Source organism: Apus apus, chromosome 2 (assembly GCF_020740795.1).
Source record: "Apus apus isolate bApuApu2 chromosome 2, bApuApu2.pri.cur, whole genome shotgun sequence".
Classification (NCBI taxonomy): domain Eukaryota; kingdom Metazoa; phylum Chordata; class Aves; order Apodiformes; family Apodidae; genus Apus; species Apus apus.
The window spans coordinates 2,904,430-2,924,642 of NC_067283.1; the positions used below are offsets into that span (position 1 = coordinate 2,904,430).

The 20,213-nt window shown below is 42.9% G+C and overlaps 1 protein-coding gene across 48 annotated transcripts in view; it reads left to right on the plus strand.

The window, feature by feature from the left end:
- OBSCN (obscurin, cytoskeletal calmodulin and titin-interacting RhoGEF) overlaps positions 1-20,213 on the plus strand; it is a 195,608-nt gene that overhangs the window by 74,145 nt on the left and 101,250 nt on the right. For 39 of the 48 annotated variants that reach the window (XM_051612294.1, XM_051612296.1, XM_051612305.1 and 36 more), the window contains 14 exons: positions 1,152-1,418; positions 4,774-5,040; positions 5,813-6,079; positions 6,685-6,948; positions 7,439-7,702; positions 8,066-8,329; positions 9,122-9,388; positions 10,392-10,658; positions 12,165-12,428; positions 13,145-13,411; positions 14,256-14,519; positions 18,428-18,691; positions 19,032-19,295; positions 19,595-19,858. In XM_051612294.1, coding sequence (XP_051468254.1) covers positions 1,152-1,418; positions 4,774-5,040; positions 5,813-6,079; positions 6,685-6,948; positions 7,439-7,702; positions 8,066-8,329; positions 9,122-9,388; positions 10,392-10,658; positions 12,165-12,428; positions 13,145-13,411; positions 14,256-14,519; positions 18,428-18,691; positions 19,032-19,295; positions 19,595-19,858 — 3,714 coding nt within the window. The remainder of the gene's footprint in view (positions 1-1,151; positions 1,419-4,773; positions 5,041-5,812; positions 6,080-6,684; positions 6,949-7,438; positions 7,703-8,065; positions 8,330-9,121; positions 9,389-10,391; positions 10,659-12,164; positions 12,429-13,144; positions 13,412-14,255; positions 14,520-18,427; positions 18,692-19,031; positions 19,296-19,594; positions 19,859-20,213) is intronic. The other 9 variants (XM_051612273.1, XM_051612283.1, XM_051612318.1 and 6 more) reach the window with 7 other exon arrangements.

Sequence of the window (20,213 nt, forward strand, 5' to 3'; positions counted from 1 at the left end):
GAAAAGCAATATTATGTGTTCTGTGCTGTTGCTTGTTGACAATTCATTGTTTTCTCTGGAAGTTAAACTGAGTTAAAACTGCAGTGTTAGTCCAGTTCTATAGCAAGGGAATAAAATAAATGTCAGACAGCCCGAGGGCAGGATTTCAGAGGTGTTTTAATATTGAAAACACAAACATTTCTTGTAGCCCAAAGATGTAAACCACACAGTCTCCACAGTGTCAGATCATATTTTCATTCTTTTCAGAATCACCAGGTTTCTTGCAAAGAACTTTCCTTTTTTGGTCAAAATTTGCCCGAATTTTGCCAACTCTACAGAAATGCAACCAGATGTGTTTTTTTTTTTTTTCTGAAGGCAAACAAAAGGTTTTTATTTGCAAAAGGTTGTTGCCTTTTGGAAACACTAAGATGTAATGCTATGGTACTAAAACCAGGCTCTGGTCATCTGATTGATTGGATTTTTATGAATGAATAAGTATTAAGCTAGGGGAGATAAGATCTACCTCGACCAATTCCGCTGTTGGTGTTTAGCTTTGGCTACTTCTATAAGCTGTGTGGAAAGACAAGCACTTCCACAAAGCAGCTCATCTTCTCTGTGCTAATGACCTATGTTGGAAGTGAATGTCTGGTCTCTGGATGTTTCTGTCACCTTCCAGTGGGTAGAGAGACACCCAACATGACCAGTCTCGACTATCTGCCTGGTTTTTAGAGGACTCATACTGATGAGACCTGTTCTACGTTACTAGTTTTGAGAAACTCATTTTGCACCTCACTTCACGCAGAATTAACTTTTCCACATTCAGTTAGAAGGTTCAAACTAATCAGCTCATGTGGAAAAGGGCTTAGGAAAATCATGTCTCCATCTTGTTTGCCTTCAGAGAGATGTGAGAATGTTCTGATTTGTATTCTTCAGAAGGGACATTGTCTTCTTGGTTTCTTCTAGATGATGTTAGGTATTTGCTAGACAACACTTTATGGCATGACTGGTGCCATCTTGAAGGCTTCATAACCATGATCACCAAATTATTTGTTAATAACTTTGACCTGTAATTTTGATACAAGTAATCTTGGATGCAAATCCCACAGATTACTTGTGATCGGAAAACCCCCACCTCTTGCGAAACATCTCAGACGGTTTTTATGTGATTCTAGAGAAGCCCTGCATCTTCACAAAGGAGCTGGTTGATACTGAAGTCACTGAGGGAGAGGATGTGATCCTTCACTGTGAAACCTCCAAGTCAGACATCCCTGTAAAGTGGTGCAAAGACTGGAAGAGCCTTAGGAATTCTTCCAAGTATAACATCAGCCGGTCGGGATTTGAAGCCAAGCTTGTCATTCACAGGGCAGAAGAAAGAGACAGTGGCAGATATGAGTGTGAGGCTGGAGCAGCTAAAAGTAGTGCGGTTGTTACTGTCAAGGGTAAGAACTCTTGGAGTGATGGTTGGGGTCCTGACTTGTCACCTAACACTGAGGTCAGAGTAATAAATTGAAATGATAAAAATGTGGAACTGAACTGAAAGGGAACCTCGTGTCTTTGCACCACAGTGCAGGAGAGGTTCTCATCAAGTCATGTGTGTGGTGTCCACCACCACAACTGCACCCAGAGAAGTAACAGAATGTGATGTAGGAAAATCCTTCCTCCTACCTGATTTTGCAAAGTTAAGCACTGAAGCTCTCTGGAGAAGAGAGCAATGGGTCCGTAGAGGACAATGGGCATCTCTGTAGAAGATCCAACCCACCTAAGAGGTAACGCAGAGAAAGGGTGAATCACCTTCTGAAGCTGTCTCTACTGATGGCTCTCTCCAAGGAGGTCTCCCTCATACTCCCACATTTGCCTGGGTAATTGCTTTAGGCAGCCAAATTTATTGAGAGTAGTGCACTCAAAATTTTTATTCCAAAGATCATGATGAGGCAGGAGGTGCTATCTGAAAGGTTGCTGTCTGAGCTGGAGCAAAAGTTCTCTTCTTAGATACACTAGAATTTAATGTACTTCCTTGAGCATGTTGGGTAAGCAGCATATAGATTAGGTAAGTGCTGGATCTGGGATGTGTCAAAACTAGGCTCACCTGCTGGGAGGGCTGGAGCACCTTTACTACAGAGACTGGCTGAGGGAGTTGGGGTTGTTCAGCCTGAAGGCTCCAGGGAGGCCTTAGAGCACCTTCCAGTACCTGAACAGCCTGCAGGAAAGATGGAAAAGGACTGCTGACAAGGGCATGGAGTGACAGTACCAGGGGGAACAGTTTCAAGCTAAAGAGGGGAGATTTAAATGAGATATTAGGAGGAAATTCTTTCCTATGAGGGTGATGAGACACCCTCAGGAAATGCAGAGATCTCCAGCCCACAGTGTTGTCATCTGGAACAATGACTTTCAATGAAAAATCAGGTCATTCATGTCCAAGATAGATGATTTAATACTGAAACAGGTAGGGAGGATCACTGGAATCAGCTGGGGAATTAAGAATGTGCTGTGTAAGTCAACATTAAAGACAGGTCATGGTGGCAATAGTGAGATCCTGAAGAAGTTTTTTAATAGATGCATTTTCCAAAGCTTGATGTGAGGGTGGGGAGACCCTGGCCCAGGTAGCCCAAGAGTAGTTGTGGCTGCCCCATCCCTGGAAGTGTTGAAGAGCAGGTTGGATGGGGCTTGGAGCAGCCTGGTCTGGTGGGAGGTGTCCCTGCCCATGAAGGGGGTGTTGGAATGAGATGATCTTTAAGGTCCCTTCCAACCCAAACCAGTCTGTAATTCTTTGCTGCCCATGTTATAATGGCTCCAGCCTGTCCTGAGTCACTTCTCCAGCCTGAGGCTGAGGAGGAGCTTGGTTCCTGTAGACAAAATTTCTCATTCACATGGGCAGGTTTGGGCAGACACAGAGGGGCTTGTGATGGCACAGTTTGGGTTTAGCCTGACCAGCTGATGTTCCTGCATGCAGGTCTTCTTGACATGCTCTGGAGGGGCTGGTGGGAAGCTGCACCTGGATTAGAGAAGTCAGTGTGAATAACAAGCATTTGGATTGTTGAAATAGTCAATCTGAACCTCCGAGCAGGGAGAGGGAGGGCAGGTTGCTCACAGTTCTTACCCAGAGCACAAAGAAACAAGCCAACTTAAGGCTGAGATCTGCTGTGCAAGGAAGCAGACAAGCTTGATGATGTAAGGAAGAGAGGCAGTGGTTGATGGTCCAGATTTGCAAGGTCTTATATTAGTACTAGGATGCTTTCCCAATAGTTATGCAAAAAAGAAAAGCCTCTGTTGAGGATCTCACCCATGATGAAGAGGAATTTTTCTGTTAGGAAAACCCCCCACTCATAATGAGTGCTAAACAACAGATTTGTTCTTCCCTTCACAAAGAAGGGTGTGGATGGATGCAGGGTGTAAACACCTGGAATCAGACCACACCAGGAAATGTGAAGGAGTCAAGTCATAAGGATGACTACAACAAATTATACTGTTGTAGCTTTCCTCTGTCTATTAGGGTCACATCAGAAGAGCAGACTGCAAAAATAACAACAACACAAGAAAACAAAACAACCCCCAAAAACCAACCAAACTAAACAAAAAACAAACAAAACCCAACCAACCAGCCAAACAAAAAATCAGGAGCCATATGACATTGGGTGTCCCAAACTAGAGGTAAAAGGAGAACAGAAGAATTTGCTTTAGTTTTTCAACAGCCCCAGGACAACTGCACCACAGATCAGTAGCTGATTTGAATATTTGTAAGACAGCAGAAACCACTTGATGTTTGAGTTCAGCATTTTCTGGCTTTGCTGGCTGTGTTTCATCCATCTCCCACTGCCAGTCAGTTTGAAACTGGGGGCTTTGTAGCAAAGAAGAGTTGTGAGAATTTATCCTCTTGGCTTTCACTTCATAAAAGTGAAAAAGGCACCCATAGGTAAGGCCAAAAGCAGGCAGACCACCAGCAGCAAGCTTGTTCTCACAGGGTTTGTCTTCACATCCCACTGATGCCAGCAGATTTTGGTGCTGAACTTGAAGAAATGATCTTTAAAAAAGCTGAGCTCAGTTAGAGAGAGGTTTTTCCATTCAGGAATGAAAGACTATCCTCCTGCTTTGTGGGACAGTGATCTGTTTTTATCATGTCCTGAAGGGAAAACACATCAGTTGAGGGTTTTTTTTTTAATCCCAGTAAGTGCCTTCTCTAGACTAGTTCACCTTAAAGCCTTGAATCCCAGGCTGTGACAGAACCTCCACAGGGATCTCCACAAGGACCTTCCACGTGCAGCTGTGCTCTCCTCTCCATGCTTGCTCTGTGCTGCTTTTAATTCTGTATTCATGTCAGATAAAAATATGGTGTAGGGTCTTTTTTTTTAATAGTGAGAAATCAATACTGCTGGTCATGACAGAAAGTGCTTTGCCATTTTTATGTCTCCTCTGTGTTGTGTGCCAGTTGATCTCAGTGAAGTCTGATGTTTGTTGTGATGTTCCAGCTCTGAGCACCCATCTGCAACATACTGTGTCATTAAGAGCAGGGCAGCATCTGCCACTAAGATTAATGGTGACAACAGTAATAATTGTAATGCCTTCAGTGGTACAGGTAGTGGTTAAAAGGAAATAAAATGCATTGGGTCTCAAATGGTTTTGGCTGCTGTAGAGTGCTGGCAGACAGATGAGAGCTGTAAGATTCTGTTTACAGTGTGTGAGTGCTTTTCTGTTCCTGTGGTTTTTTTGATCTGAATAGCAAAGTCTGAAACACAAAGGAAAAAGTTATGTCCAGTCTCATACGTTTCCTCCTTAAACGTTTGTTCTGTACTTTTCCAGAAATCCCAGTTCTTTTCAAGAAAGAGCTCCAGAATGAAGAAGCTAAAGAAGGAAAACAAGTCAAGCTGACCTGTGAGCTCAGCAAACCTGATGCCCCAGTGAAATGGATGAAAGGAGACACTGTCCTCTATGCTAGTGAGAAATACGAATTTAAGCAGCGTGGAACCGTGGCTGAGCTGATTATTCGAGATGTCAAATCAGTAGACTCTGGGGAATATACCTGCAGCTCTGGGGAACAGAAGACCACTGCTCGGGTGAAAGTAAATGGTAGGCAGAGTTAGATGTGGTGTCACACTTTCTTAATGCTTAATAGATATTCCATTAAAAAAACCCAAACAACCAGCACAGCACCCTGTGGAAGTGCCGTCTGCAAATTCATACATAAAATTTAATGTTAATATTGCATATTGTAAGCACCTGCATATATTTCATTCATGTCATGTCACTTTATGGATCTGACATTTTAAATCTGTAGCTTGCCACTCATCAGAAAACCAGGACATGCAAAGGGTTCATATTCTATACATGCCATAGTTCCTGACCTATCAGCTATTTTCCATGGCTGGGAGTAAGACTGGAGTTAGAGACGGAGACCAGGAGAATGGGACCAGAAGATAAACATCAGTCAAGTCCAGTTCCTGATTAATGTTTAGATCCCAAACTCCCCAAAACATCCCTTTTTTAAAGGCTCTCAGATGCCACTTGCACTTCCCAGTGCCTTTAAACAAATACAGTACCTTCAGTAGTGTAGCAAGTTACTATGTGTTGGAGCAGAAAGGAGGAAAGAGTTAGGGAATTCATCAGGTGAGGGTGCCCAAGGAACTCTGATGGGGTCCTTAATAAGGACAAGAAAACATTTCCCCATGCCCCAAAAGGATGATGATTTCTGGAGGAGAAATTTCTTCCTGCTCCCAAGCAGAGTCATTTCGATGCCTCAGCCAAGAGAAGGCCTAGGGCTGCTGGAAAAGGGCTGGTTTTAAGGGGTGACTGCTATCATGGGACAAGAGAGCAACTCCTGAGCCCTGGTTCTGTTTTCTAGCTGTGCCTGCCCTTTTCAAACAAGCCCTGGAGAACACGGAGATGGAAGAGGGGAAATCTGTCTCCTTGCGCTGTGAACTCACAAAAGCTGATGCCACGGTGGTGTGGAAGAAGGGAGAAGCCACCCTCCAGGCAAGTGCCAAATATGAAATGAAGCAGAAGGGGACAGTGGCAGAGCTGGTGATTCATAATGCAGAGCCAGAAGATGCAGGAAGATACACCTGTGACACTGGAGACCAGCAGACCACAGCCCAAGTCAAAATCCATGGTAGGAATAAGACACCTCCTTGTGACCATTTTTTGTTGTTCTTGCCATGGTCCTGCTAGCTCCTGCACATTTATAGGGAGCATTCAGGGGAAAAAAAAGGATCAGAAAAGGCAGCTGGCTGGGTCCATTATGTTATTTCTTTTTCTAGGACAGGAACGTGATGTTAAAACATCATAATCAACTACCCTTGATAACAAAATATCTTTTCTTTCCTCTCAAATAACTGTTCTGCTTTCTGCTCTGGACAGAGGAGCTGGTCTGAGCTCTAAGATAGGAGGTAAGAAGGGCCTCAGTTACACATTTTGTTACAAAATATGCAGCTCTTTCCTGTGCTTATTCAGCAACTTTTTCACACATCTGTGACCAACAGCATTTGGGCAGTACAGAGTAATTTCTTCAATATTCTCATTATTGGAAAATAATTGTTTTCGTTTCTTCTCAAACCCATGGTGTGATATTGTAGATGGAAGCAGAGTCCTGAAAGTGCAGGTAGGTCAGAGCTTATTAGCTGTGCCAAGAGAATTTGGTTTGGTTTTAAGTCCCATGTGAGGTCACCAGTTGGTAACGATGCTCCTGAAATAAAATGAGGATGCTTCATTCCTCAGCCATCTCTGTGCTCATCAAGGAGGAGCTGGAAAGTGTGGAAGCTGTGGAAGGTGGGATGGCCACCCTGAGATGCCAGCTGAGCAGAGAGGCCCCCGTGGAGTGGAGGAAGGGGCACACTCTTCTCCGGCCGAGTAACAAATACAGGATGAGGCAGGAGGGCACAGTGGCTGAGCTGCTGATCCACGACCTGGACCCAAAGGATGCTGGAGACTATACATGTGTTGTGGGGAACCAGAAAACCACAGCAGCTTTAGCAGTGAATGGTAAAATGTCAGAAATAACCCATGAAACTCTGGAATGTTGCTATCCATCTCTTCCCTCCTGCTGTCTGTACGTTCCCTCACAACACCTGCCTTATGTCCTGCTTCTACTTTTTCCATCCTTCCACTTTTTCATGTTGCCGTCTCACTCCTTTCCCCAGCATCTCTCCACAAGCAGCTTTCATCATGCCCAATTCTGTGTGTGTGTGTGTGTTGTGTTGTCTTCTCACCTTCCCTCAGGTGAAGGGTGCTCAAGTGCACAGATGTTTTCCTGGATTAGTATGGAAGCATAAGATTCCTTGGGATTTTCTGTTGGGTAGGGTTCATCACCTTAATTGACGAGGATGCTTGTAATTAATATGCATGATCCCAGGATAAGTTTAAGGAGAAGGGTTTTGGAAGAAGGCTTGGGTGACAAATCACAATTCAGCCCCTGAGCAGAGGTGCTGGGCAGGCCTTTGGGTTGCAACCCCTTTTGTTCTGCATCTCCCAGCCCTGCCCGTCCGTTTCAAACAAGAGCTGAAGAACGAGGAAGGCACGGAGAGCGGGACGGCCACGCTGCAGTGCGAGCTGAGCCGGGCGGGCTCAGTGCAGTGGAGGAAGGATGGGAAGGTGCTGGTGCCTGACAGCAAGTACAAAATGAGGCAAGAAGGGCGTTTTGTTGAGCTGGTCATCCAAGACCTGGACTTGATGGATGCTGGGAGCTACACCTGCGTGTGTGGAGACCAGAAGACAACAGCTGCTTTGAGAGTGAATGGTAACCCTTCTATCTGTATTTGGCATTAAGCCCCAGATTTACTTGTTGGCATTTTCTGGTCATCTGCAGCTTGGTCAGGGTGATTTCTTAGAGGTTTAATGTCCTCTCTGCCGAAGAGTTGCCCTGTTAGGGAAGAGTCCTTGTGCTTTTTGTTTGTTTGTTTTGAGACAGCACAGCCGTGTTGTAGATTGTTTTCTATAATTTCTCTCTACTGTAGAAGTTTTTACCCCCCTTTCAACTCTACCCACCTAGCAGGAATGCATTTTGGTTCAATGTATACATGGCAGACCTGTAACTCACAGCAGAGTCCAGTTCATTTCCGTCTAGTTCTGATTCCTTCTCTGTTGGTATTGCATCCTTCAGCCTTGCCAATCCTCTTCCAAGAAGAACTGTTGAACAAGGAAGCCACAGAGGGGCAGGCAGTCACTTTGCACTGTAAACTGAGCAAATCGGCCCCGGTCGAGTGGAGGAAAGGCAATAAAGTCCTCAAGCCAAGTGAGAAATACAAAATAGAGCAGGAAGGCCCCTTTGTGGAGCTGACAATCCGGGATTTGGATTTGGCAGACACTGGGGATTACAGCTGTGTGTGTGGAGATCAACAGACTACAGCTGCCTTGACAGTAAATGGTAAAAAGAAATTCTCAGCACGTGCCCCAAGTAAACCCATATGATTCCAAAATCTCTTCCTCTTTTTCTCCTCTTTCATCTGGTCCCTGCATACCTTCCATCCTCCCTCCTGCTGATTAATTTTTCTATCCCATTTTCCTTCTCTCTCTCTCCTTTCACCCCATGCCTTCTTGATGTGCTGTTTGTCTTCCTATTATTCATCAGAGGAACAAGTTTTCATCAACATGTTATGCTACACAGGGACTTTCCTAGTGAAAAGTCACCTTATAATGCTCCTGCTATTCCCTGCCTTTTTTTTTTTTTACTAATTTGGGTTTAATTCCTCCCAAGCATGTACTTTATTTCTGCAGAACAGCATGAATGTAACTCTTCTGGTTTAAGGGACTCTTACTTATAAAAATGCAAACAGTGCCATGAGTCAAGCACTTCTACAGAGCTCCTGTTTTTCTGAAGAGAAACAAAATGCTCTGTGTCTCATATTTAAATATCTCTAAAAGCAAGTCTGCCTATCTGCAAACTTAGTTGACAAGCCATCTCTCCCTTGCTTTACACACCATAAAATCAAGGGGGTAAAATTAAAGCAAGTTTTAAAGATTGAGGACAAAAAAAAAAAATTAAAAATCAGACTGATATCTCTTTTGAAATGTTAGAGGTTGGAACAAAATCCTGGAGTGTGAAGAAGGTCTTGTGGCTTCAGTGCCAGGTTCAGGGAGACAAGAGAAAAGAGTGAGTAGATGATGGGTCAGGCTTTCTCAGCTTTGATGCCATGTCCCTGTTGCATTTACTCTGCAGTCCTTCCTGCTCTTTTCACCAAAGAACTGACAGATGAAGAAGCCACAGAAGGCAAAAGTGTCTCTCTGCACTGTGAGCTGAACAAGGCTGCTGCTAAAGTGGAGTGGAAGAAGGGCTTCAAGACCCTCAAATCAAGTGACAAGTATAAAATGAAACGTGAAGGTGTCGTTGCTGAGCTTATAATCCAAAATCTAGACACGACGGATGCTGGGAATTATTCCTGTGTGTGTGGAGACCAGCAGACTATGGCAGTTTTAACAGTACATGGTAAACCAAACAAAGCCAGACACATGTTAAAAGTAACTCCTGTTTTCTCTGTTCACTTGAACAGACACCTGGTTACCCTTCCATCTTCTTCCTTCTGTCAGACCCTTATCCACAGCTTACTGGTGCCAATGGTGCTCCCAGTGGTGTCAGTGCAGCTGGGGTGTATGGCACAAGGAGTCCATTAAGGCCCATCAGTTAAAGGACCTTGAAAGTTCCTTTATTTGACTCCCCATATGCTCAAGCCCAATAAAATGGATTGCCTTGAAGGGACTATGACCTAGGGATTTTAAGGTTCCGTAACATTCCCAAGGGTTAGGTTATTCCTTGGAATCTTATTCCCATACCCCGTTCTTGGAACAACAAGGTGCTTTTATACACATGGGGCAGTTGTCATTATGTGCAGTTACTCTCCTGTGTAAAACAAGCCCAAACATTCTAAGGAACAACTGTCCCCAGGGAAAACTTTGATTTTTACTGCAACTGGCATGTTCAAAAGGATATGCCAGTTCAGGTGAAAATGCTTGTTTTCCCACCATGGATTGAAATGAGCAATTTCATTTCAAACTGACATTTAGAATGAAACTCCAGCCTTTCAGTTTTAATGCACAATGTGTTTTATTTGCTTCAGTGTGTGCAAACTTAGCAAAAATCATCCTATTGTAGTTTTTAAAGTCACATAAGCAAACAATTTTTTTCCAGAAATTTCAAGTTCTTTTTTTTTTCTTGAAATTTCCCATGGAAAAATTAGGTTTTCTTATTCTGTCTGCATTGATCTGTGACTCTGAGTATGTGCAAAATGTCTCTGTGAATTACTGCAAGCATTGAATCCTCTCCTGGTGATGACTTTTCTTTCCTCACACTGATTTGTGGAGACTATTGAGAATCTATGTTCTTGTATTGATAAATCAGGTCAAGATAAGAGGGAAAAGGAAAATTAAGCATCCATGGTTAACTTAAACTCTTTGGGGCATTGAGTCTCACTGCTGATGTTGCTGTCCTTCAGCTCTGCCAGCATTTTTCAAAGAGGGATTGAAGAACAGAGAAGTCACAGATGGTGCAACAGCCACTCTGCACTGCGAGCTGAGCAAGGTCGGTGTCCCAGTGGAGTGGAAAAAAGGGGACAAGACCCTCAAGCCAAGTGATAAGTACAGGATGAGGCAAGAAGGTGCTACTGCAGAGCTGCTGATCCGAGATCTGGTGGTGGAAGATACAGGAGAATACACCTGTGTGTGTGGAGATCAGAAGACCTCAGCTGTCTTGACAGTCCATGGTAAAAAGCTGTTCTCTGCTATGACAGCAGTATCTCAGGGCGATCCCTTTCCTATCAGAGGTCTCTTTCCCACTTGGTTTGGTGTTTGAATTAAGCATTTTATGGCTTTGCTGGCTGTGTTTCATCCATCTCCCACTGCCTGTCAGTTTGAAACTGGGGGCTTTGTAGCAAAGAAGAGTTGTGAGAATTTATCCTCTTGGCTTTCACTTCATAAAAGTGAAAAAGGTACCTGTAGGTAAGGCCAAAAGCAGGCAGACCACCAGCAGCAAGCTTGTTCTCACAGAGTTTGTCCTCACATCCCACTGATGCCAGCAGATTTTGGTGCTGAACTCGAAGGAAATCTTTAAAAAAGCTGAGCTCAGTTAGAGAGAGGTTTTTCCATTCAGGAATGAAAGACTATCCTCCTGCTTTGTGGGACAGTGATCTGTTTTGCTGAGGAAATAGTACTTCCCCCCCCCAAAAAAAATATATATAAAAAATCCCAATACAAACCATTACTCTGCTGGTCCTGATTTAGGGAGTAATGGGACAGGTTTTGTCCCTGCCTCTGCCATGGGGAACAGCAACAAGCTTTGGTTGTTGGGCAGTCCATGTACAGTTCATATATAGCTCAAATAAATGCGAGAAGAGTTTTTATTTGACATGTATCTTAAGGATAAGATGCTGCTAAGGACAGGGGCAAAACTATGGAGGCAAAACTCTCTCCTCAGATTTTCTGCACACTTTTACTTCCTCTTGTTTCTCTCAGCTGGAGGTTCCTCCCCTCCTCTGACGTGTTCCTCTCTGTGCAAGTCGCAGCACAAGGCAACTTGCTGACTGCTGCTGGAAAAAATCTCTGTCTTCCTGATGTTAGAGCTATTATGTCCTTGAAAATCAGGGCTTAAAAGTACACTTGAAGTTATATTACATTTTTGTTGTTGTTATTCTTTCTGAACAAGAAAGATAAATTATGGTATCAGAAAATGTAGAGATCTCCAGCCCACAGTGTTGTCATCTGGAACAATGACTTTCAATGAAAAATCAGGTCATTCATGTCCAAGATAGATGATTTAATACTGAAACAGGTAGGGAGGATCACTGGAATCAGCTGGGGAATTAGGAATGTGCTGTGTAAGTCAACATTAAAGACAGGTCATGGTGGCAATAGTTAGATTCTGAAGAAGTTTTCTAATAGATGCATTTTCCAAGGCTTGGTGTGAGGGTGGTGAGACCCTGGCCCAGGTAGCCCAAGAGTAGTTGTGGCTGCCCCATCCCTGGCAGTGTTGAAGAGCAGGTTGGATGGGGCTTGGAGCAGCCTGGTCTGGTGGGAGGTGTCCCTGTCATGCAGGGGGTGTTGGAACTGGATGATCTTTAAGGTCCTTTCCAACTCAAACCATTCTGTGATTTTTTTTAATTATTTTTTTTTCCCTGTAATAGTGAAGGACTGGCATCAGGAACCTAGTTCTAATTTTCTCAAGGACTGGTCAAAGGTTTTGATGTACTCTCTGTTTATATTATACCCTGTAGCCTTGCCTGCACTGTTCAAAACACAACTTGTCAATGTGGAAGCTACAGAAAATGGAACGGCTGTTCTGCAGTGTGAGTTAACCAAACCCACCTCGGTGGGCTGGAGGAGAGGGCAAAAGGTGCTCGAGCCTAGTGAGAAGTACAAAATGAGGCTGAAGGACACCATTGCTGAGCTGACAATCCATAGCCTGGAGGAACAAGATGCAGGAGATTACACGTGTGTGTGTGGAGACAAGATGACAACTGCATCCCTGACTGTGCATGGTAAAATATTTAATAGGGATTTTCTGCTTTGGCCTCTGTGATCTCAGGCAGGATCACTAACTGAGCTTGATCCCATCTATTATCTTAAATTGTTGTGACAACTGTATCTGGGAATATCTTTTACTGAAAGTCCTTCTCTTAGGACTGAGAAATAGCACCATACAATCTTTTCTGTCCCTGTTCTTTCATGTTAATGGGACCTGGAAGCAGATGATGAAGAACTCAGTGAAGTTGTGCATAGCACTTTCAGTATTTCCATCAATTCATTTCTCTAGGCTTAGCACTGAGAGCTCACTTGTTTTCTTTCAATGGAATTGAGAGTTGCTCTGTTATGATAACAGCTGAGAAAGGCAGGTGAGAATGACCCATTGTAGCCAGGAATATTAAATAACCTTGCTCATTTTAACTGTTTGTCTGATCTTAAGGCAGAGCTGTGCATAGCTCCTTCAAATCCTGGGTTTAGCTTTCTGTTGTTATATCTTAAAATGTCTTTAGACCATACCTTCCAGTAGTGAAATGGTAGTTTTACAACCCTGATTTCCAAATCAGTTGTGACATTCTGAGTGTGGTGTGATGCAAAGCGTAAGGGCAGGGATGCCCCTGAAATCATCGCGTGCCTCTGAGGTACTACGTAGTCTAAACCTTTTAGAGATTAAAGGGTTTTAATCCAGTGGAGCAGTCAAGACAGTGTTTTTCTCTTCACCTATGATCTTCAGCCCTTCCTCCACATTTTAAAAAAGAGCTGAAGAACGTGGAAGCCACAGAAAAGGGCACAGCCACTTTCTGCTGCGAACTGAACAAGCCCACAGCTGCCGTGGGATGGAGGAAAGGAGACAGAGCCCTGGAGCCAAATGACAAGTTCACCATGAGATGTGAGGGCACAATTGCAGAGCTGGTGATCCATGACTTAGAGCTGACAGATGCTGGAGATTACACATGCTGTTATGGAGAGCAGAACACCACTGCTACACTAAAAGTGAATGGTAATATTTATATATAAATATATATATATATAAGAAAAACAGAATTGCTTAAAGGGATTATTTTCAGCCAGTTGGTTATTTTTTTAAGAGGACAGTAGTATCAGCTTGGAAATTGCAGTCCCAATTTCCAATTATTTTAACAATATGTGGTTGGACACGGACATAAATGCCTGAATACATTAGTCAGTATCAGGCCCAGATCAGGGGTTTGATGCAAAAATTTCAGATGTTCTTCTTGGTATTAACTCATTTCTTTGATGCTCGTATCCAGTAGCTGCTAAAAAAAGAAAACCATATTGTTGTGATCTTGGTTGTAAAGATGCTACAGCCCTAAAGTTGAGGATATTGCAATTTGGCAATGAGATCTTTTTGATACAGTTTTCAGTGCTTCAGAACCATTTGGTGGTTGAATTCTGGTAGACCACTCTCTGAGGAGAAATCTCATGGAAAAATTAGATTGATGCCTCAGATATAGTTTCATTTACGAACTTTTCAATAATGATTTGCATTGTGGTAGAACTGAGACACTCTAGTGAGGTTTCCTTTTCCACCATGGTAGGTGATGCCCAAAGTAAGGTTGGGCTCAGTCTTGCAGAGTCTGAAGAAGCTGAGTCTGATGGATTCTCCACATCATGCCATAAACCATGTAATTGAAAAAGTTCTGACTTCTCAATAAGGTGATTTCCAGCTTTCCAAAGTCACTGTTTTAAGGGTCTCAGAGTGGTTCTCAACCCTACTTCATTAGGGAAGGCTTAGGTTGTCACATGTGGTTGACAGACCACAGAGAAACTGTGGCTTGAATAGCTGCCGTGGTCCTACATTCTGCTCATTTTAAACTCCTCAGCCTTGCCTGCACACTTCAAGGAAGAGTTGAAGAATGAAGAAGCCACAGAAGGTGGAACAGCCATGCTACATTGTGAGCTGTCTAGGGCTGCCTCTGTGGAGTGGAAGAAGAAGCACAAAGTGCTCAAATCGAGTGAAAAATACACGATGAGACTAGAAGGGACTACGGCACAACTGCTGATCCATGCTTTAGAAGTCAAGGATGCTGGAGAGTATACCTGTGTGTGTGGAGATGAGAAGACCACTGCAGCACTGACAGTGCACGGTAAAGAAAACAGAAATGAGACATTTTGGTGTGCTGTTTCTCCTGTTTCCTCTGAAAGCCTCAGTATTGGCACACAACAAGTCCTTTATCTAATCTTGCCATCAATAATTCTGTCAGTCATGGATTTTCTTGTGTTTGTTGTGATTTTTATCTACCGAGATTTGCAGTTCCATTGATCACACTAACATTTTCACTTTGTTCTTCTCCTTTCTCACATTAGTGCATGGCTGCACTGCTCTGTACCTCACTGCAGGCTGAAGGGTTCCATGTGCTTGCATTCCTTGTCCTGTTTTACTTACTTTTTCACTTGAGCCTAGACAAATGGAGCAGCAGGAACATTCTTACTTCAGCACACAAAACTTGATTGAATGCAACTTTTTTATTATAACTCTGACCAAGGTTCTTGCAGATTTGTATTCTGGTATTGCAGAACAGTCAGTACTTTAGTATGAGAGTACTTAATGCTCCACAGTCAAATTCATCTGCAGCTTCACTTGGAAGAGAGAAAACTTCATTTCCACTACTAACATAAGCCAGTAGAAAGTAACTCCACCATCTTTCTCACCTGGAAATTCAGTAGTTCAACAAGTTGATTTCTTATTACTGCCCAGACATTTTCATCCTGATATCTACCAATAAAACAAAATGGCTTCAGTCCTGAACTTCCAATTTAATAATGGAAAACAGAATTTGAAAAGATCTCTCCAGCTCATCTAGTCCATCCTTGAGCACCAAGACACCATGCATGTCCTGAAGAACTTGCAAGTCCCCTAGACACTCATTCCACTGCCTAGGCATCAATGCTGCCAGAAAGTTCTTCCTAATTTCAACAGGAGTCTTTCTTGAGTTGTTTTAAGTCATTACTTCTTGTTCCATATCCTGTAGAAATGGAAAAATGTTTGCAGCTTTCCTCTCTGTGAAAGATTTTCAAACTTCTATCATGCCTCCTTTCTGGCTTCTTTTTTACTGACCTAAGCACCTTCAATCCCTTCAGTATTTCTCCATAGGTCACGTTTTCTAGACTTCAGCTCATCTTTATTGCTTTCTGGACCATCTTCAGCTAATCCACATCTTTCTAGATGTGCCACAACTGCTCCATCTGAGGCTTTGCCAGACTGAAGTAGGATGAAATGGCTTCATGTGTCTTGCATAAGACACTCCATTTTATATATCCCTATTATGATGTTGACTTTATTCACATCAGAATTGCATTTTTGACTTGCATTTGCTCCATGATCCTTTTTGGGGTTACAGCCCCAAATATCTCACTGCAGATCTGCAGCTTATTGTTCCCCGTCTTGTATTTGGGTTGTTAATTGTTCCCAAATGTAGTATTTTACACCTGCTCTTGTTGAATTGCAGCCTATTTTTTCACCATTGCTTCATCAGGATCTTCTCTATCCCAATCCTATTTTAAAAAGTGCTTTCAGCTTCTCTCCCTTCCCAGCTTGAGACCATATGCAAGGTTAATGACTACTCTGCGTTTCATTGTTCAAGTCACTAAAGAAAATTCACTAAAAGAATAATACTGAGCTCCAGAATACTGAGGAACTCTGCTCAATTAATTCTTTCCTTGTCAGTGTAAATCACAGCTGAACAGTCATTCTTTGACTGTTGTTTTCAAACTGGTGGTGCTTCCTGCCATAGTTCCACCTATACCTAAATCAGAGTAAGAGCTTTATCAAAATAAAAGTGTACAGCATATACAGTGTCTATCAGTGAAGCTTATTAAACTAACTAAATAAAAAATACACTAGTCCACTCCTTCATGAAGAGAAAAGCTGTTGGCACATCCTTGTGTAGTGCTATAATATTTTTCAGACAATTAAAACTCAACTTGGAATGGCCATAATTCCTGGAGTTCTCTCTCTGCTCCTCCCCTCTTCTCCCTTTTTCCAAGTCAAGCACTGTATGTGGGATTCAGCTTGTAGGTCAGTACTGGTGAGTGTTCCTAAATTCCCACTGTTGCCAGTGGAGATCTGATGAATGGAAGCCAGGGAGACATCCAGTTTACCTTGTAGCCAACACACTTGATAAGCAGGTGGCTCCACTGGGTCGGTCCATTGACTTGGTCTGGATCTTTCTTGACTTTCCAGGGAACTTAGACTCTTAATTTACCTGTTGAGAACTAAATGTGTGCATTTCAATCTGTGTGACCTTCTCTACCTCCAAGTTTCCATTTTTTTCCTATCCTTGTGGAGCATCAACCATTCTCTTTGATTTATCCAGTGTAACTGCTGATGTCTGGTATTGGATGAGCCTGTGCCTTAAGTATTCCATGACAAATTTTATCTCACCAAGGAGTTTTGAAAATATTCAGCTTATTTTTATGTTCTCTAATCTGTTGTTTTCTTATTCTAGCCAGAATTCCCTTTCCTTTCTTAGCTATCATTAACTTTTAATATTAAAGAAGTAAAAGGAACTAAACACTTCAGCTTTCTCCATGTCACCCATCACCAACTTACATTCCTGAAACTTGGTAGTCCAACTTCTCCCTCATTGTTTTTCTTCCTTTTAATCAGTCTACAGAATTTCATTGTATTATTTCCTCTACTGTCTAGTTCAGGCTGACCAGGTGTCCATGCTAATATTCTGATATTGCCAAGAGCCTCAAGTCGAACTGTGAGGAGAGGAGATGGAAAGCCCCTGGGGTAGTGATGTCCCCACCCAGTTGCTGGATACAAATACTTACAGTTGTGTCTGGAGATGTTTGATATCAGCACCATTTTGCAGACTACCTTTCAGCCTTTGGTCTCTTTGTCCATCAGGTGACAGATTCCAGGAAAGGTGAACTGCCCTTGACCTTCTTGAGACATGCAGGAATCCTGGCCTTTCTGCTCTTACATCCTGTAACATTCCTTTTACTCTCAGTTAAACCTCTTGTATTTTGTAGGTCTCTTGAGTTTTAGGACAATTAAGAATTAGTGATTTAGGCAGGCTCTTTCTGATGATCCTGGAGTGAGATAGTCTTTGTAATTATCTCCTTCATATTGTTTCTTTGAGAAGTTTTCCACTCTGTTAAACTATCTTGTCCTCTAAGTGTATTTCTGCTTGATCCTAAGTAAAAGTTCTGGAACTACTGAAGCTTTCTTTCTTCTTTCCTCCAGAATTTCTTTTTGCTCTTCTCCATCATTATTTGTCCTAAAATCTATGAGCTCTCCTGCTTCATTTTTGGTGTCTGCTCAACTATCCTCCACATCTGTATTCTCAAATATTTATTTCTCCCTGGTCAGAGTCAGGAATTTTAGATCCTCCTCTCCTTTCTTTTATATCTGCTCTATATCCAAAAGTGATTCCCATCCTATTCCAAAGACTTGGCAGACATTGTCCCATCCTACTGCTCCCATGGTACATATTAGCACATTGCTATGCTTTGAATGATCCTATCAGTTGTTCCAAAAGGGATGGGGTGTTAGGATTCACCTGAACTTCCTGGTGTGAAGGTCTTCTAGCAGATTTCCACAATGGAGAAATCATTCTTTTCACTTTTTAGTTACACCCAGGCACTCTCTGATTCTGCTCTCATCCTAACACTGGGGCTAGGTCTGTAGGCATCCTTAACACTTCAGGTAAAACCTTTTCATTTTTTCCTTGAGCTTTTTTTCCTGATCATGGTGTAACATGCTATGTCAATTTCCTGGACTGAATTATACTGATAAAGTTACAATTTTGACATGAAGTTTTCTCATTCCAGCTGGTTATTCTCCATACATCTCTAAACCAATCAGCAAATTTACCTTCTCTATAAGATCCTTTTGTGTCTATGATACAAATTAGTGCTCTCCTTCTGTGAGATGATCCTTGTGCCCATAACTAGGCACAGGTAGACATAGGTAAAAATGAGGTTAATTTGGTTTTGGTGGCCGAGAACTGTTTGTCATGAAAATGTTTGCTCCTCTGTTTCTCAGCCCTTCCTGCTCTCTTCAAAAAAGAGTTAAGAAACGAGGAGGCCATGGAGGGTGAGGCAGTTACTCTGCACTGTGAGCTGACCAAGGCTGCTTCAGTGGAGTGGAAAAAAGGACACACAGTACTCAAACCTAGCGAGAAGTACAAAATGAGGCAGAAGGATGTCACTGCAGAACTGGTGATCCATGATCTGAATGAGAGTGATGCTGGTGACTATACCTGCGTGTGTGGGGCTGAGCAGTCCACAGCTTCCTTAGCCATACATGGTAATAACCAGCTTCATCTAGACCTCATTATTGAGCTGATGGTTGTATTATTTTTGTTTCTACTTCTTATCTTTGCGTAGCTCCTCTGAGTCTGAGTGTCACAGTCATGGGAATTAATTTGCATTTTGTGATTTAAGGGAAAACCAGTCACCCCAATTCCTTGTACAATTCCTTGTACAAAGTGGTTTTAGGGCCTAACTCTTAAATCAGATGTGAGATTAGGCCCAAAGACAGCTCTCCACTGTTGCCCTCCTCTGTCCTTCTCCCCAGCTCCCTGTGTCCCTGACCAGGAGGCTGTGTGTGCTGCTCCATGTTAACCCTCTGTCCATTGCATCCTCAGTGCTGCCTGCACACATCAAGGAGAGCCTGAAGGACCAGGAGGTAACAGAAGGTCAAGCAGCCTCTCTGCGCTGTGAGTTGACCAAGGTTGCTCCAGTAGAGTGGAGAAAGGGAAGCAGTTTGCTCAAAGCCAGCGACAAGTACAAAATGAGACAGGAGGGCACAGTCATGAAGCTGCTTATCCAGGAGGTCGAACTGAAAGATGCTGGAGAATACACTTGTGTGTGTGGAGAACAGCAGACAACAGCTGCCTTGACCGTGCATGGTAAAAAGCATCTGTGTGTTTTTATATATATGATGGTGTTTTTCTCTACCAGCTCATCCCTGTTTTGTGTTCATCTGTGGCTCAATCTGTTGTTTGCTTATTTATTTTTTAATTTGTAAGCTTCCTGTAAGACCTGGTTGCATCCAGGCTGCTTTTCTGTGGTTTGTCTGGTGTCCCAGAATTATGGGGAGAGGAAATTCTTTCTACCCTGAAACTGTCTCTCTTTCTGTACCACCACCCTCATCACCTGTGCACCATGTGTCATTTTTAATGCCCTCTGTCCATTTTGTGACCTTCAGCCCTGCCTGCACTTTTCAAAGAAGAACTAAAGGACCTGCAAGCCATGGAAAGCCAAACAGCCACTCTGCGCTGCGAGCTGACCAAGGCTGCATCTGTCTCGTGGAGGAAAGGAAGCAAAATACTCAGGGCAAGTGAAAAATACATCCTGAGGCAGGATAATGCCCTTGCTGAGCTGGAAATTCAGGATCTAGAGCTGCAGGATGCAGGAGATTACACCTGTGTGTGTGGAGACCAGCACACCACGGCTTCTCTGACAGTAAATGGTAAATTCATCTTGCAGATGATTGCTCATTGTTTGTTTCTGTGAAACACCCTGGTGATCTGATGAAGTGTTCACCTGGCAGATTTTTCCTAGGAATTATTTTGAGTTCAGTAAAGGAGAACTTCTTGTTCTGACATTTAATTTTGGTCACGTATTCCTGAAGATGAAGGGAGATGTGGATGTGACTGTTTCTCCACGCAGGCAGAATGCTCTGTTGTAAATTTAAGGAACTGGTGCCTAAGTTAGACCTGCAGAGATGTTCTGCCCCAACCTGTTGTATTTTGACCTGTCTGCTCAGTATTTCTTTTCTCACTGTCTCGGCTGGATTTAGTTTTCCAGATCATTGTAGTGATAAC